The sequence below is a fragment of the Salmo salar genome, chromosome 10, assembly GCF_965601325.2.
Source record: "Salmo salar chromosome 10, fSalSal1, whole genome shotgun sequence".
NCBI classification, from domain to species: domain Eukaryota; kingdom Metazoa; phylum Chordata; class Actinopteri; order Salmoniformes; family Salmonidae; genus Salmo; species Salmo salar.
In genome coordinates this window covers 118,904,421-118,922,676 of record NC_138300.1, presented here as the reverse complement: position 1 = coordinate 118,922,676, position 18,256 = coordinate 118,904,421, and the positions used below count along the sequence as shown (strand labels likewise).

General features: G+C 45.1%; 1 protein-coding gene across 1 annotated transcript in view; it reads right to left on the bottom strand.

Annotated features, from left to right (window-relative positions):
• LOC106561712 (A-type voltage-gated potassium channel KCND2) overlaps positions 1 to 18,256 on the bottom strand; it is a 136,914-nt gene that overhangs the window by 5,551 nt on the left and 113,107 nt on the right. The window contains exons 3-4 of the mRNA XM_045688496.2: positions 15,840 to 15,935; positions 126 to 343 (exon numbers count right to left, since the gene is read on the bottom strand). Of these exons, the coding sequence (XP_045544452.1) occupies positions 126 to 343; positions 15,840 to 15,935 (314 nt within the window). The remainder of the gene's footprint in view (positions 1 to 125; positions 344 to 15,839; positions 15,936 to 18,256) is intronic.

The window sequence follows — 18,256 nt, the reverse complement described above, 5'->3', positions numbered from 1 at the left end:
GATGTGTGTGTGTGTCTGCGTGTGCTTGTGTGTGTGTACACATGTGAGCGTTAATACATGTCGCCCATGCAAGCGTGCTTACGACACTCCTATGTGTTTGTGTGTGGATCTGTCTGTGCGACTACCTGTTGACCACAGGCCTCTCTCTGATCTGGATGGTGGAAAGCTCCTGGTTGTTACAGTTGGGCAGACTGGAGCTCTTCTTCCTGTGTCGTCTGGAGCAGCAGGACGACAGGCCGGAGGGAGACGACGACAGGGACGAGGTTCGAGATCCGGATTTGTTCACCATGGCTACCTCCATACAGTTGGTCTCGAAAGTCTGCTCGTCAATAAACTCATGATTCTGGAGAGAGAGAGAGAAAGAGACATGGAAATCAATGGTCATAGTGGAGGCTGGTGGATGGCGAAATTGGGAGGACGGGCTCCTTGTAATGGAAGAATTGGAATGAATGTAACTGTATCAAAACACATTTAATGTTTTCTATGTGAATGATACCTTTCCATTCCAGTCATTAGTATGACCCAGTCCTATAATCTAAAGTGACATCAGTCTCTTATTCCCTGTGAAATGTCTGTTGTTTTTATGGACATGATTTTGCTGCATCACCAATTTTCCCAGAGGGCTAATAATAAAGTTGTTTACCTCTTTCCTTTAATCATGCACATAGCTTTAATCACCTGCTGTGCTTTAACGACTCACAATTGGCCAATTTTTTGGGGTAAATAGACAAATGCCTACGTCAAAACCATAGCAACAGTGTTTTGATGATTCATTTAAATGATAAAGTAGTACCAGGGGAATAGAAGCATATTGTCCCGGCCCAGACGTACACATCAAGGACCATCTGTGAAGCTGTTCCTCTTTTTCTGTGTGTTGAATGGGTAATAAGACTTGAAGGTCAGCTGAGCGTATGACCCAGACTGCACCACCAGATGGCATAATGAAACCATCATGGGTGAATCCCAATTGTTTTTCTTTACTCGGCACATTCTCTCCTTGCCTCCTTCTCAAAAAATGCATTGGAGGAGAAGATCCAAGGTTCCTCGGATCATCTCCTCCAGCGCGTTTTGAGAAGGAGACGAGGAAAGAGGAATTGAGGAATAAAGGAAATAACATTTTTTGATTCACCCTCTACAGCCTGTGAAGACAATTCATCTCTGCAAGAGTAGCAAGTATATTTTTGTCTTTCAATAAATGTTGTCTTTGGTATAGTCTGGCAAGTGCTGTCCTTACCTCAGTGGTCACCAACCGGTCGATCTTCAAGGCATTCCTAGTTGATCACCAAATATTTCTGTAGAAAGGCCAACGATAAAGGCTTGCGCTCCATAAAAAAAAAATAGTGTTGCATTGTTGGCGGTAGGTGCACTTGATTCAGAACCACTGCACACCGGGTAGGCAAAGTGTTCTCATTTTAAACCATTTCATTTGTCTGAAAAGACAAACTCCGCTTACCTGGCGGACTGGGAGACCTGTGGCTAAAGGAGAGCACCTACTGCCCTGACCAATCCCAATGCGATAGCTCAAATCACTGTGCCTACAGTTTTCAGTACCCCAGCCACAGCAAAGTTTGATACTAGCTTTTAGTGAGATTTCATAACTTTTAATACCTTGATCAGAGAGATACTGTCATAGAATACAGCAAAGAGCTGCTGTTTTTATGAGTGAGTTAATGTCTAAGTTTTTATCAAGCACTATCAACACCGTTTTTATTCAACACTATTTTAAAACATAAAATGAGGTTGTCCCTTCTTCTACTCGCGCTGCAGCTGCAATGAATGAGTAGCCAAGTGTAGCCTTGCATTTTAACTGTGTCCCCTCTCTCTTGTCAGTCTCACTGGAGGAAAAGAAGGAGAAAGCAGGGGCTGTGAGCGGTGGACACTCTTCTGCTCGCTCCCTCCCTCCGCTGAGACTAATGCCTTGTTCAAAACAATTGGGAACTCGGAAATCTCCGACTTCCGACCTCATTGCATTCAAGACAACTGGGAACTCGGAAAAAAACGGGATCCGATAGGGAAAAATTGTTTAGAACGGTCATCCAAGTCGGAATTCCAAGTCGGAAACTCGGGCATCTTTCTAGAGCACCGACTTTCCGACCTGACGTCATGATTTAACCTTGTCTTTTTTCTTAGAGTTCCCAGTTGTCTTGAAAGCACCATGACCATCAGATGCAGGTACCATCAGTCCAGTAAAATAAAAAAGCAAATTATTTGCAAATTATTAAAATTTATGCTCAGATGTGCCTCGCAACTGCTACACCAACTGATCTATTTTGTTATCAAAACTCAAGTTTATTTTTATTTAAAAAAAAACAACGTTTTTTTAATAATTTTTTATTTATTTCACCTTTATTTAACCACGTAAGCTAGTTGAGAACAAGTTCTCATTTACAACTGTGACCTGGCCAAGATAAAGCAAAGCAGTGCGACACAAACAACAACACAGAGTTACACATGGAATAAACAAGCGTACAGTCAATAACACAATAGGAAAAAGAAAGTCTATATACAGTGTGTGCAAATGGCGTGAGGAGGTAAGGCAATAAATAGGCCATAGTAGCAAAGTAATTTCAGTTTAGCAAATTAACACTGGAGTGATAGATGAGCAGATGATGATGTGCAAGTAGAAATACTGGTGTGCAAAAGAGCAGAAAAGTAAATAAAAACAATACGGGGATGAGGTAGGTAGATTGGGTGGGCTATTTACAGATGGGATATATGTACAGCTGCAGTGATCGGTTAGCTGCTCAGATAGCTGATGTTTAAAGTTAGTGAGGAAAATATAAGTCTCCAGCTTCACCGATTTTTGCAATTCGTTCCAGTCATTGGCAGCAGAGAACTGGAAGGAAAGGCGGCCAAAGGAGGTGTTGGCTTTGGGGATGACCAGTGAGATATACCTGCTGGAGTGCCTGCTACGGGTGGGTTTTGTTATCGTGACCAGTGAGCTGAGATATGGCAGAGCTTTACCTAGCATAGACTTACAGATGACCTGGAGCCAGTGGGTCTGGCGACGAATATGTAGTGAGGGCCAGCCAACTAGAGCATACAGGTCGAAGTGGTAGATGGTAGAAGGGGCTTTGGTGACAAAACGGATGGCACTGTGATAGACTGCATCCAGTTTGCTGAGTAGAGTATTGGAAGCTATTTTGTAAATGACATCGCCGAAGTCGAGGATCGGTAGAATAGTCAATTTTACGAGGGTATGTTTGGCGGCGTGAGTGAAGGAGGCTTTGTTGCGAAATAGGATGCCGATTCCAGATTTAATTTTGGATTTGAGATGTTAATATGAGTCTGGAAGGAGAGTTTACAGTCTAACCAGACACCCAGGTATTTGTAGTTGTCCACATATTCTAAGTCAGAACCGTCAAGAGTAGTGATGCTAGTCGGGCGGGCGGGTATGGGCAGCGAACGGTTGAAATGCATGCATTTGGTTTTACTAGCATTTAAGAGCAGTTGGAGGCCACGGAAGGAGTGTTGCATGGCATTGAAGCTTGTTTGGAGGTTAGTTAACACAGTGTCCAAAGAAGGGCCAGATGTATACAGAATGGTGTCGTCTGCGTAGAGGTGGATCAGGGAATCACCCACAGCAAGAGCGACATCGTTGATATATACAGAGAAAAGAGTCGGCCCGAGAATTGAACCCTGTGGTACCCCCATAGAGACTGCCAGAGGTCCGGACAACAGGCCCTACGATTTGACACACTGAACTCTGTCTGAGAAGTAGTTGGTGAACCAGGCAAAGCAGTCATTTGAGAAACCAAGGCCGTCGAGTCTGCTGATAAGGATACGGTGATTGACAGAGTCGAAAGCCTTGGCCAGGTCGATGAAGACGGCTGTACAGTACTGTCTTTTATCGATGGCGGTTATGATATCATTTAGTACCTTGAGCGTGGCTGAGGTGCACCCATGACCAGCTCGGAAACCGGATTGCACAACGGAGAAGGCACTGTGGGATTCGAAATGGTCAGTGATCTGTTTATTAACTTGGCTTTCGAAGACTTTAGAAAGGCAGGGCAGAATGGATATAGGTCTATAACAGTTTGGGTCTAGAGTGTCTTCCCCTTTGAAGAGGGGGATGACCGCGGCAGCTTTTCAATCTTTAGGGATCTCGGACGATACGAAAGAGAGGTTGAACAGACTGATCATAGGGGGTTGCAACAATGCAGCAGATACTTTTTAGAAAGAGAGGGTCCAGACTGTCTAGCCCAGCTGATTTATACGGGTCCAGGTTTTGCAGCTCTTTCAGAACATCTGCTATCTGGATTTGGGTGAAGGAGAAGCTGGGGAGGCTTGGGCAAGTAGCTGCAAGGGGTGCGGAGCTGTTGGCCGGGGTTGGGTTAGCCAGGAGGAAAGCATGGCCAGCCGTAGAGAAATGCTTGTTGAAATTCTCGATAATCGTGGATTTATCGGTGGTGACAGTGTTACCTAGCCTCAGTGCAGTGGGCAGCTGGGAGGAGGTGTTCTTATTCTCCATGGACTTTACAGTTTTAAATATATTATGGTCTAAGAACAATATTGGCAGGCCAGGAAAATAGCCAATATGCTGTGATAATGTAAAAGGGCCTACTGCACAAACCAAATTTTTATTAGGTTCATGTAAAAAAAAACTAAAGTTATGTTAAAAACAAATCTGAGCTGTAGATCTCGGCTTACTTTTTGAAAGTGATCTTGACTCATAAAAGCTTGGTGATCTACCTCCTAGCCTACTTAATCAGTGCTGTTAGAACTGCTGAATTCTCAGTACTTCTGACTTTAAAGTGTTGGGACATTGACTTGGACTGATTTCAGTTCAATTTGTGATAGTGTTCTGATAATTGGTGGGTGTGTCTGTTGGAGGGGGTATTTTTCTTCACCTCTGCTAGGCAATCATCAATTAGTGCTGAGAGGTGTGTCCTTCCCCTCTGCTAGGCAATCATCAATTAGTGCTTAGAGGCGTGTCCTTCACCTCTGCTAGGCAATCATCAATTAGTGTTAGCAATTATTCGTTTTTTTTCCCAGATTATCTCGTTTTGCTCTTTTTGTAGCTTTGTAAAGTATGTGTGTGACTTCTATCCCTGTTCGCTCCGCTCCCTGTAGGCTTTACAGACGCTTCCCACCCCATGGCTGCAACCGTTCTAATCTAGTGTACCCTGCACGCACAACCCATGTGGAATTCTTAGTCTCCGACAGCCTCTGGAACTGCCAATCTGTGGGCAAAAAGGCTAGTTCATCTCAGCCATTGTCACCCTAAAGTCCCACGACTTTTTGGCCCTGACAGGGAAATACACTACATGACCAAAAGTATGTGGACACCTGCTCGTTGAACATCTCATTCCAAAATCATGGGCATTAATATGGAGTTGGTCCCGTCTTCGCTGCTATAACAGCCTCCACTTTTCTGGGAAGGCTTTCCACTAGATATTGAACATTGCTGTGGGGATTTTCTTCCATAAGACCATTAGTGAGGTCAGGCACTGATGTTGGGCAATTAGGCCTGGCTCATAGTCAGCGTTCCAATTCATCCCAAAGGTGTTCGATGGGGTTGAGGTCAGGGCTCAGTGCAGACCAGTCAAGTTCATCCACACCGATCTCGACAAACCCTTTCTGTATGGACCTCGCTTTGTGCACAGGGGGCATTATCATCCTGAAACAGGAAAGGGCCTTCCCCAAATATTTGCCACAAAGTTGGAAGAACAGAATCGTCTAGAATGTCATTGTATGTTGTAGCTTTAAGATTTCCTTTCACTGGAACTAAAGGGCCTAGCCCAAACCATGAAAAACAGCCCCAGACCATTATTCCTCATCCTCCTAACTTTATAGTTGGCACTATACATTCTAGCAGGTAGCATTCTCCTGGCATCCGCCAAACCCAGATTCATCCATCAGACTACCAGATGGTGAAGCATGATTCATCACTTTGGAGAATGCGTTTCAACTGCTCCAGAGTCCAATGGCGGCGAGCTTTACACCACTCCAGACAACCTTTTGGCATTGCACATGGTGATCTTAGGTTTGTGTGTGGCTACTTGGCCATGGAAACCCATTTCATGAAGCTCCCGACGAACCGTTCTTGTGCTGACGTTGCTTCCGGAGGCAGTTTGGAACTCGGTAGTGAGTATTGCAACAGAGGACAGACGATTTTTACGCGTTATGCGCTTCAGCACTCGGCAGTACGGTTCTGGCCAACCACTTCGCGGCTGAGCTTGATTTTGTATTTTTTATTCTATGGCTCTGTGCTCGATTTTACACACCTGTCAGCAACGGGTGTGGCTGAAATATTCGTTTCCACTAATTTGAAGGGGTGTCCACATACCCCAGAAAACACTGCTACTCCAGCTGCTCTCTCTTCATCTGACTATGTGAACTCTCATTTTCCGAGAGCATCTGGTCATTGCGGTGGTGTCACAGGGCTACTTATATCTCCTAAATGGATATTTTCTATTTTTCCCCACTCTCACCTTTCCATCTCCTCATTCGAATGTCACTTGTCCATTTGTTCACTCAAGCTTAACATTGTTGTCATGTATCAGCCACCAGGTGACCTTGGAGAGTTCCTCAATGAGTGTGACACCTTGATAAGCTAATTTCCCTACGATGGCTCACCACTTATCGTACTGGGCGCCTTCAATCTAATTTTTTTCTCCCTCTCTCCCTACCCACTCAGCCCCTAACCAGATGGTATTTTAATCGTGGCTCTCTCTCCCACTAATCTCTCCTCTTCTATCCCATCATCTCTCCCTGCTACTAAATCCTTCTCCCTGCTGTCTCCTGACTCTCTCTCTCTCCTGCCTCTTCGACCCTACTCTCCTCCCTTTCTGTCTCCTTTTGATTCTCACTGTCCGCTTTCCTCCCAACCGGCTCGATCATCCCCTCCTGCTCTGTGGCTGAGTGACTCACTTTGTGGCTCACAGAATAGAGCTGCAGGCAGCTGAGCAAAAATGGAGGAAAACCAAACTTCTTTCCATTACCTCCTCTCTACTTTTTCTTCTGTATCCACTGCTAAAGCCACTTTCTATCACTCTAAATTCCACGCCTCTGCCTCCAAACCTGGGAAACTCTTTTCCACCTTCTCCTCCCTCCTTAATCACTCCACCTTCTCTCTCTCTGCGGACGACTTTGTCAACCACTTTCTTTGACGTCATCCACTACTCATTCACACAACCTACTGAGTCCACTGGTCCCACTCACACAGAACTACCCTACGCCTTGACCTCTTTCTACCTTCTCTCTCCAGATGAAATCCTGCGACTAGTGATGTCTAGTCGGCCGACAATCTGGCCACTTGACCCCATCCCCTCTTCTCTGGAGACCTTCTCCCATTCCTCACCTCCCTCATTAACTCATTCCTGACCACTGGCTGCGTCCCCACTGACTTCAAGATGTCCAGAGTCACTCCCCTCCACAAGAAACCAACCCTCGATCCCTCTGATGTCAAAAACTACAGACTGGTATCCCTTCTTTCTTATCTTTCCAAAACACTTGAACGTGCCACTTGAGCATGGCTCAGTTGGTAGAGCATGGTGTTTGCAACGCTAGGGTTGTGGGTTCGATTCCCATGGGGGACCAGTACGGAAAAAAATGTATGAAATGTATGCATTCACTACTGTAAGTCGCTCTGGATAAGAGTGTCTGCTAAATGACTAAAATGTAAAATGTAAATCTCTGACCAACTCTCTCGTCATCTCTCTCAGAATGACCTTCTTGACCCTAAACAGTCAGGCTTCAAGATGGGTCACTCAGCTGAGACTGCTCTCCACTTTGTCATGGAGGCTCTCCGCTCAGCCAATGCTGACTCTCTGTTCTCATCTTCCTAGATCTATCTGCTGCCTTCAACACCGTGAACCTTCAGATCATCCGGTCCATCCTCTCAGGGCTGGGCGTCTCAGGCTCTGCACACTCCTGGATTGCATCCTACCTGGCAGGTCACTCCTACCAGGTGGCTTGGAGAGGATCTGTGTCTGCACCACGTGTTATCACTACTAGTGTCCCCCAGGGCACAGTTCTAGCTCCTCTCATCTTTTCTCTATACACCAAGTCACTTGGCTCCGTCATATCCTACCATGGTCTCTCCTATCAATGCTATGTAGATGACACTCAACTTTTCTCATTCCCCCTTCTAACACCCAGGTGGAGACACGCATCTCTGTGTTCCTGACAGAAATAGCACTTTCGTGCATTTTGCCAGAAGCCCTTCGCAACGCATTGCACTGTTTATGACTTCAAGCCTATCAACTCCCGAGATTAGGCTGGTGTAACTGATATGAAATGGCTAGCTAGTTAGCCGGGTGTGCGCTAATAGCGTTTTCAAACGTCACTCGCTCTGAGACTTGGAGTAGTTGTTTCCCTTGCTCTGCATGGGTAACGCTGCTTCGAGGGTGGCTGTTGTTGATGTGTTCCTGGTTCGATCCCAGGTAGGAGCGAGGAGAGGGACGGAAGCTATACTGTGGCAATACTAAAGTGCCTATAAGAACATCCAATAGTCAAAGGTATATGAAATTCAAATCGTATAGAGAGAAATAGTCCTATAATTCCTATAATAACTACAACCTAAAACTTCTTACCTGGGAATATTGAAGACTCATGTTAAAAGGAACCACCAGCTTTCATATGTTCTCATGTTCTGAGCAAGGAACTTAAACGTTAGCTTTCTTACATGGCACATAATGCACTTTTACTTTCTTCTCCAACACTTTGTTTTTTGCATTATTTACACCAAATTGAACATGTTTCATTATTTATTTGAGGCTAAATAGATTTTATTTATGTATTATATTAAGTTAAAATAAGTGTTCATTCAGTATTATTGTAATTGTCATTATTACAAATAAATTAAAAAAAATCGGTAGCAGCTTTTTTTTGTGTGGGTCCTCCAATAATCGGTATCGGCGGTGAAAAATCATAATCGGTCGACCTCTACATTAAACCCCAACAATTTATCTAGAAAGCTTCAGCTCCCATGTCATCCCGCTCCTCCGTACACTCCATTGGCTTCCAGTGGAAGTTCGGATCCACTACAAGACAATGGTGCTTGCCTACGGAGCTGGAAGGGAAACTGCCCCTCTCTACCTTCAGGCTATGCTCAAAGCCTACATCCCAACCTCACTCCTTTCTGCCACCTCTGGTCTCTTGGCCATCCCAAAAGCCCTTTTCTGTCCTGGCACCCCAATGGTGGAACCAGCTTCCCCCTGATGCTAGGACACCGAGGAGGCTGCTGGGAGGAGCTTTAGGAGGACACGCTCATTGTAATGGCTGGAATGGAATAAATGAAAAGTACTCAAACGTGGTTTCCATATGTTTTATGTGTTTGATACCTTTCCATTGATTCCATTCCAGCCATTACAATGAGCCTGTCCTCCTATAGCTCCTCCCACCAGCCTCCACTGCTACGACAGCAGAGTCCCTGACCATCTTCCGCCAACGCCTGAAACTCTACCTCTTCAAAGAGTATCTTAAATAAGACAACCGGCAAAAAAAAAAAAAAATAGCACTGACTTTGCTGATAACCTCTTTAATGTAATGTAATTACTGCAACTGTTGTCTCACCTAGCTACTGTATCTTAAGATGAATGCACTAATGTAAGTCGCTCTGGATAAGAGAGTCTGCTAAATGACTAAAATGGAATTGTATATTTTTCAGGAAGATGTTCCCTCCCATTTTCCGTAGTTCACTCCCATTCATCGATCTGAAACAATTGAGTAGGTGTAAAGGTCAGCTCCACCTAGATTCCATCATATTGCTTTTTTATATATCCAGTCCAACCAGATCTTCTAAGGGGAGTAAACAAGGACGGAGGGGAGGGAACAGCTCCACCCTTCTCCTGAAGTGTGAAGTTGCACATTCCCACGATGGATTTAACAATGGTGGGAAAGTCTCTTCAGCCAATGCTTACACTTATTCTATGGGAGAAGTGTGGAGAATCGAGAAGCAACCGCTCTCGCTCTCTCTCTGTCTCTCTATCTCTCTCTCTCTCTCTCTCTCTCTCGCTCGCTCGCTCGCGAGATAATATACAAATGTGAAATAAACAATAAAAATGAACAGTAAACATTACACTCATAGAAGTTCCAAAAGATTACAAATGTCATATTATGTATATATACAGTGTTGTAACGATGTGCAAATGGTTAAAGTACAAAAGGGACAATAAATAAGCATAAATATATAGTTGTATTTACAATGGTGTTTGTTCTTCACTGGTTGACCTTTTCTTGTGGCAACAGGTCACACATCTTGCTGCTGTGATGGCACACTGTGGTATTTCAACCAGTAGATATGGGAGTTTATCAAAATTGGGTTTGTTTTCTAATTCTTTGTGGATCTGTGTAATCTGAGGGAAATATGTGTCTCTAATATGGTCATACATTTGGCAGGAGGTCAGGAAGTGCGGCTCAGTTTCCACCTCATTTTGTGGGCAGTGTGCACATAGCCTGTCTTCTCTTGAGAGCCAGGTCTGCCTACGGTGGCCTTTCTCAATAGCAAGGCTATGCTCACTGAGTCTGTACATAGTCAAAGCTTTCCTTAAGTTTGGGTCAGTCACAGTGGTCAGGTATTCTGCCGCTGTGTACTCTCTGTTTAGGGCCAAATAGCATTCTAGTTTGCTCAGTTTTTTTGTTAATTCTTTCCAATGTGTCAAGTAATTATCTTTTGGTTTTCTCATGATTTGGTTGGGTCTAATTGTGTTGCTGTCCTGGGGCTCTGTGGGGTCTGTTTGTGTTTGTGAACAGAGCCCCAGGACCAGCTTGCTTAGGGGACTCTTCTCCAGGTTCATCTCTCTGTGGGTGATGGCTTTGTTATGGAAGGTTTGGGAATCGCTTCCTTTTAGGTGGTTGTAGAATTTAACAGCTCTTTTCTGGATTTTGATAATTAGCTGGTATCAGCCTAAATCAGCTCTGCATGCATTATTTTGTGTTGTACGTTGTACACTGAGGATGTTTTTGCAAAATTCTGCATGCAGTCTCAATTTGGTGTTTGTCCCATTTTGTGAATTCTTGGTTGGAGAGCGGACACCAGACAGGCAATGGGTTCTTTAACTGATTCAAGTATTTTTAGCCAGATCCTAATTGGTATGTCAAATTTTATGTTCATTTTGATGACATAGAATGCCCTTCTTGCCTTGTCTCAGATCGTTCACAGCTTTGTGGAAGTTACCTGTGGCGCTGATGTTTAGGCCAAGGTATGTATCGTTTTTTGTGTGTTCTAGGGCAACGGTGTCTAGATAGAATTTGTATTTGTGGTCCTGGCGACTGGACCATTTTTAGAACACCATTATTTTTGTCTTACTGAGATGTACTGTCAGGGCCCAGGTCTGGCAGAATCTGTGCAGAAGATCTAGGTGCGGCTGTAGGCCCTCCTTGGATGGTGACAGAAGCACCAGATCATCAGCAAACAGTAGACATTTCACTTCAGATTAAAATTAAATCAAATCAAAGTTTATTTGTCACATGCGCGGAATACAACAGATGTAGACATTACAGTGAAATGCTTACTTACAGGCTCTAACCAATAGTGCAAAAAAGGCATTAGGTGAACAATAGGTAAGTAAAGAAATAAAACAACAGTAAAAAGACAGTTGAAAATAACAGTAGCGAGGTTATATACAGTAGCGAGGCTATAACAGTAACGAGGCTATATATAGGCACCGGTTAGTCAGGCTGATTGAGGTAGTATGTACATGTAGATATGGTTAAAGTGACTATGCATATATGATGAACAGAGAGTAGCAGTAGTGTAAAAGAGGGGTTGGCCCGTGGTGGGTGGCGGGACACAATGCAGATAGCCCGGTTAGCCAATGTGCGGTATCACTTGTTGGTTGGGCCAATTGAGGTAGTATGTAAATGAATGTATAGTTAAAGTGACTATGCATATATGATAAACAGAGAGTAGCAGCAGTGTAAAAGAGGGGTTGGGGGGGCACACAATGCAAATAGTCCGGGTAGCCATTTGATTACCTGTTCAGGAGTCTTGGGGGTAAAAACTGTTGAGAAGCCTTTTTGTCCTAGACTTGGCACTCTGGTATCGCTTGCCATGCGGTAGTGGAGAGAACAGTCTATGACTGGGGTGGCTGGGGTCTTTGACAATTTTTAGGGCCTTCCTCTGACACCGCCTGGTGTAGAGGTCCTGGATGGCAGGCAGCTTAGCCCCAGTGATGTACTGGGCCGTACGCACTACCCTCTGTAGTGCCTCGCGGTCGGAGACCGAGCAATTGCCGTACCAGGCAGTGATGCAACCGGTAAGGATGCTCTCGATGTTGCAGCTGTAGAACCTTTTGAGGATCTGAGGACCCATGCCAAATCTTTTTAGTTTCCTGAGGGGGAATAGGCTTTGTCGTGCCCTCTTCACAACTGTCTTGGTGTGTTTGGACCATTCTAGTTTGTTGTTGATGTGGACACCAAGGAACTTGAAGCTCTCAACCTGCTCCACTACAGCCCCGTCGATGAGAATGGGGGTATGTTCGGTCCTCCTTATTCCTGTAGTCCTCAATCATCTCCTTAGTCTTGGTTACGTTGAGGGATAGGTTGTTATTCTGGCACCACCTGGCCAGGTCTCTGACCTCCTCCCTATAGGCTGTCTCGTTGTTGTTGGTGATCAGGCCTACCACTGTTGTGTTGTCTGCAAACTTAATGATGGTGTTGGAGTCGTGCCTGGCCATACAGTTGTGAGTGAACAGTGAGTACAGGAGCGGACTGAGCATGCACCCCTGGGGAGCTCCAGTGTTCAGGATCAGCGTGGCAGATGTGTTGCTACCTACCCTCACCACCTGGGGGCGGCCTGTCAGGAAGTCCAGGATCCAGCTGCAGAGGGAGGTTTTTAGTCCCAGGATCCTGAGCTTATTGATGAGCTTTGAGGGTACTATGGTGTTGAACGCTAAGCTGTAGTCAATGAATAGAATTCTTACATCAGTGTTCCTTTTGTCTACGTGGGAAAGGGGAGTGTGGAGTGCAATAGAGATTGCATCATCTGTGGATCTGTTTGGGCGGTATGCAAATTAGGGTGGGTCTAGGGTGTCTGGGATAATGGTGTTGATGTGAGTCATTACCAGCCTTTCAAAGCACTTCATGGCTACGGACGTGAGTGCTACGGGTCTGTAGTCATTTGGGCAGGTTGCCTTTGTGTTCTTGGGCACAGGGACTATGGTGGTCTGCTTGAAACATGTTGGTATTACAGACTCAATCAGGGACATGTTAAAAATGTCAGTGAAGACACCTGCTAGTTGGTCAGCACATGCCCGGAGCACATGTCCTGGTAATCCGTCTGGCCCCACAGCCTTGTGTATGTTGACCTGTTTAAAGGTGTTACTCACGTCGACTATGGAGAGCGTGATCACACAGTCGTCCAGAACAGCTGATGCTCTCATGCATGCCTCAGTGTTGCTTGCCTCGAAGCGAGCATAGAAGTGATTCAGCTCGTCTGGTAGGCTCGTGTCACTGGGCAGCTCGCGGCTGTACTTCCCTTTGTAGTCTGTAATAGTTTGCGAGCCCTGCCACATAAGACGAGCATCGGAGCCGGTGTAGTATGATTTAATCTTAGCCCTGTATTGACGCTTTGCTTGTTTGATGGTTCGTCGCAGGGCATAGCTGGACTTCTTGTAAACTTCTGGGTTAGAGTCCCGCACCTTGAAAGCGGCAGCTCTATCCTTTAGCTGAGTGCAAATGTTGCCTGTAATCCATGGCTTCTGGTTGGGGTATGTACCTACAGTCACTGTGGGGACGACGTCCTCGATGCACTTATTGATAAAGCCAGTGACTGATGTGGAGTACTCCTCAATGTCATCGGAAGAATCCCGGAACATGTTCCAGTCTGTGATAGCAAAACAGTCCTGTAGTTTAGCATCCGCTTCATCTGACCACTTTTTTATAGACCGAGTCACTGGTGCTTCCTGCTTGAATTTTTGCTTGTAAGCAGAAATCAGGAGGATAGAGTTATGGTCGGATTTACCAAATGGAGGGCGAGGGAGAGCTTTGTACGCGTCTCTGTGTGTGGAGTACAGGTGATCTAGAATTTCTTTCCCTCTGGTTGCACATTTACCATGTTGATAGAAATGTGGTTAAAGTGCATTAAAGTCGCTGGCCACTAGGAGCGCCACCTCTGGGTGAGTGGTTTCCTGTTTGCTTATTTCCTTATACAGCTGACTGAGTGTGGTCTTAGTGCCAGCATCTGTCTCTGGTGGTGAATAAACAGCCACGAAAAGTACAGCTGAAAACTATCTAGGCAAGTATGTGGCCTGAAATTTATCACAATATACTCTACTTCAGGCGAGCAAAATCTAGAGACTTCCTTAGATTTTGTGCACCAGTGGTTGTTTACAAATATGCACAGACCGCCCTCCCCTCGTCTTACCGGAGTGTGCTGTTCTATCTTGCCGGTGCAGCGTATATCCCGCTAGCTGAATATCCATGTCGTCATTCAGCCACGATTCCGTGAAACATAAGACATTACAGTTTTTGATGTCCCGTTGGTAGGATATTCGTGATCGTACCTCATCTAATTTATTGTCCAATGATTGCACGTTAGTGAGTAGTATTGACGGTAACAGCAGCTTTCCCACTCGCCTTCTGCAGGTCCTGACGAGGCATCCGGCTCTTTGTCCTCTGTACCTGCATCGCTTCGTCTTGCAAATAACAGGGATGTCGGCCCTGCCGGTTGTTTGGAGAATTCCTGTACGTCTTGCTTGTTGAAGAAAAAATCTTCTTTGAATCCGAGGTGAGTGATCCTGATATCCAGAAGCTCTTTTTTGCCGTAAGATACGGTGGCAGAAACATTATGTACAAAATAAGTTACAAATAACGCGAAAAAAACACATAACACAATTGGTTGGGCGCCAGTAAAACTGCTGCCATTTCTTCCGGCGCCATTTTTAATCAATTCTAGTAGGGTGAGGCCGGGTGCTGCAGACTGTTCTACTGCCCTCACCAATTAGTTTATATGTATGTTGAAGAGGCTGGGTCTTAAGCTGCATCTCTATCTCACCCCACGGACCTGTGGGAAGAAATGTGTGGTTTTTTTGCCTATTTTAACCGCACACTTGTTGTTTGTGTACATGGATTTCATAATGTCGTATTTTTTTCCCCCGAACCCACTTTCCATCAATTTGTATACTAGACCCTCATGCCAAATTGAGTTGAAGGCTTCTTTTGAAATCAACAAAGCCTGAGAACACTTTGCCTTTGTTTTGGTTTGTTTGTTTGTCAATTAGAGTGTGCAGGGTGAATACGTGGTCTGTCGTACGATAATTTGGTAAAAAGCCAATTTGACAATTGCTCAGTACATTGTTTTCACTGAGGAAATGTACGAGTCTGCTGTTAATGATAATGCAGAGGATTTTCCCAAGGTTTCTGTTGACGCTTAAATAACCCACAGTAGTTATTCTCTGTCTCTGTCTCTCAATTCAATTTCAATTTAAGGGCTTTATTTTGCATGGGAAACATATGTTAACATTGCCAAAGCAAATGAAGTGGACAATAAACAATCAAATTAACAGTAAACATCACACCCACAAAAGTTCCATAGGAATAAAGACAAATTTCTCTCTCTCCTGCTTCCTGCTCATGTTTTTCTCCTCAGCCAACATACATAATGCACGCCGCACTAAGAGGTATGATGCAGACATTTATTCTAGCATATAGAACAGCATCTAGGGGTGTGTGTGTGTTTGTCATGGCTAACATAAGAGACAGGCTTATCTCTCTGAATTATACATACATGTAAAATGAAATATGCTTGTCTGTTTTGAAGGCACAACGTTACTGGGCTGGCAGAATACATGTTATCTTTGGCATGCTGGGAAGCAGGGGGTGGTGATGGTTATGGTTAGGGTTATGGTAAAGGTTATGGTTAGGGTTAGGGTTTATGGTAAAGGTGTTCTTACTGTGGTCTTCTCCAGGCAGTGCAGAAGGTGGTGATGATGGCTCTCAAAGGGAATGTTGGGTTTTCCCACTAGGAGCTGTCCTGCTTCCTTGGACGCCTTGGAATACACAGAGAGAAGAAGACAGAGAATAGGAATTAGGGCAAAACATTAGTGAGGGAACAACTCTGAGCAGAGGAGTATTAGGCATGGGCCAGCTGTAGAAAACCACACACAGTGCTGAAATGAAGAAGCCTAGCCTGCAATGGTTCTTAGATAACCCTATGGAAGATACACTATATGACCAAAAGTATGTGGACACCTGCTCGTCAAACATCTAATTTCAAAATCATGGGCATTAATATGGAGTTGGTCACTACTTTGCTGCTATAACAGCCTCCACTCTTCTAGGAAGGCTTTCCACTGGATGTTGGGACATGGTTGCGGGGACTTGCTTCCATTCAGCCACAAGAGCATTAGTGAAGTCAGGCACTGATGTTGGGAGATTAGGCCTGGCTCGCAGTCGGTGTTCCAATTCATCCCAAAGGTGATCGTTGGAGTTAAGGTCAGGGCTCTGTGCAGGCCAGTCAAGTTCTTCCACACCGATCTCGTCAAACCATTTATGGTTGGACCTTGATTTGTGCACGGAGGCATTGTCATGCTGAAACAGGAAAAGGACTTCCCCAAACTGTTGCCACAAAGTTGGAAGCACAGATTCATCTAGAATGTCATTGTATGCTGTAGAGTTAAGATTTCCCTTCACTGGAACTAAGGGGTCTAACCTGAACCATGAAAAACAGCCCCAGACCATTATTTCTCCTCCACCAAACTTTACAGTTGCAATATGCATTTGGGCAGGTAGCGTTCTCCTGGCATCTGCCAAACCCAGTTTAGTCCGTCAGACTGCCAGATGGTGAAGCGTGATTCCTCACTCCAGAGAATACATTTCCACTGCTCCAGAGTCCAATGGTGGTGAGCTTTACACCACTCCAGCCAACGCTTGACATTGCGCATGGTGATCTTAGGCTTGTGTGCGGCTGCTCAATGTTCTTGTTGCTGACGTTTCTTCCAGAGGCAGTTTGGAACTCGTTAGTGAGTCTTGCAGACGATTTTCATGAGCTCTCGGCGGTCCCGTTCTGTGAGCTTGTGTGGCCTACCACTTCACGGCTGAGCCGTTGTTGCTCCTAGACATTTCCACTTCACAATAACAGCACTTACAGTTGACCAGGGCAGCTCTAGCAGAGCAGAAATTTGACAAAACTGACTTGTTGGAAAGGTGGCATCGTATGACGGTGCCACGTTGAAAGTCACTGAGTTCTTCAGTAAGCCCATTCTACTGCCAACGTTTGTCTATGGAGATTGCATGGCTGTGTGCTCGATTTTATACACCTGTCAGCAACGGGTGTGGCTGAAATATCCGAATCCACTAATTTGAAGGTGTGTCCACATACTTTTGTATATATAGTGTATGTTAGTCTGTAGCAGCAAAGCCATCAACTGGACAATATACTACCAACGGGCAAAGCTGGTTGAAATGAAGTCCAGTTTATTATGCCATTTCAACCAGTAACCGTTGGGTTACCAGTACACATAATATACCAATTAAACAACAGAGTTCAGAGGAGGTGTTAACCGAGTGACAAGCAGTCAGGTGTTCGGCTGAAAAACCTGTGAGTCCTTCTATCTTTTCCCTACAAACCCTGTTGGACCATCCAGAATGACGTTTCCCCTAGGTACAGATCTAGGATCAGCTTCTTCACCCCAATCTTAAATATAAAATGTAAAACTGACCGAAGATCTGCATCTAGGGGAAACTTCGCAACTACACCCCACAGTATTACAGACAGTTGCACAGCTTGGTTATGAGTCAATGTGAGTGATACCTCCAATTCGCCAGCAGGGGGAGTAACAGAGTGGAGCGCTGGTCCTGATAGAGTTTGGAAAGTGCATGTCAATGCTGTAGCTGGGAAAGAGGTAAGTGGTGCTGTCAAGACAGTCTACGACGAAGCCGACTATACTGAAGCACTGGAATGGGAGCAGCAAGGGCAAAAGCCCCTGGTGTTACGCCATAAGCAGTCCCGCTGATGTTACGGCATAAGCAGCCCCCGTGGTCACAACATGGCTCTGAGCAGAGAGACATGCAGCACTGGTCACGGGCCGATGATGAGCCCCCCCCCCCCCCTAACCAGTCGGCTCTGTAGCAGTACCTCTTTCAGAGAGTTGTGGATCAGGAAATGACCGTTGTAGTGTTTGTAGTGCATGTACGCGTTAGTGCCCCGGCTCTTCGATGCACGGATTTTAGCGATCCGCGTTTTCTGTTTGAACAAAGGTAACACTCCTCTGTTTAAGTCTCAAAAGGTTGTTTTTTTTCTCTCTCTGTGCTGGTTAGCTCTCTGACAGACAGAGAAATAACAGCTACAGACACAGATAGACTGACAGAC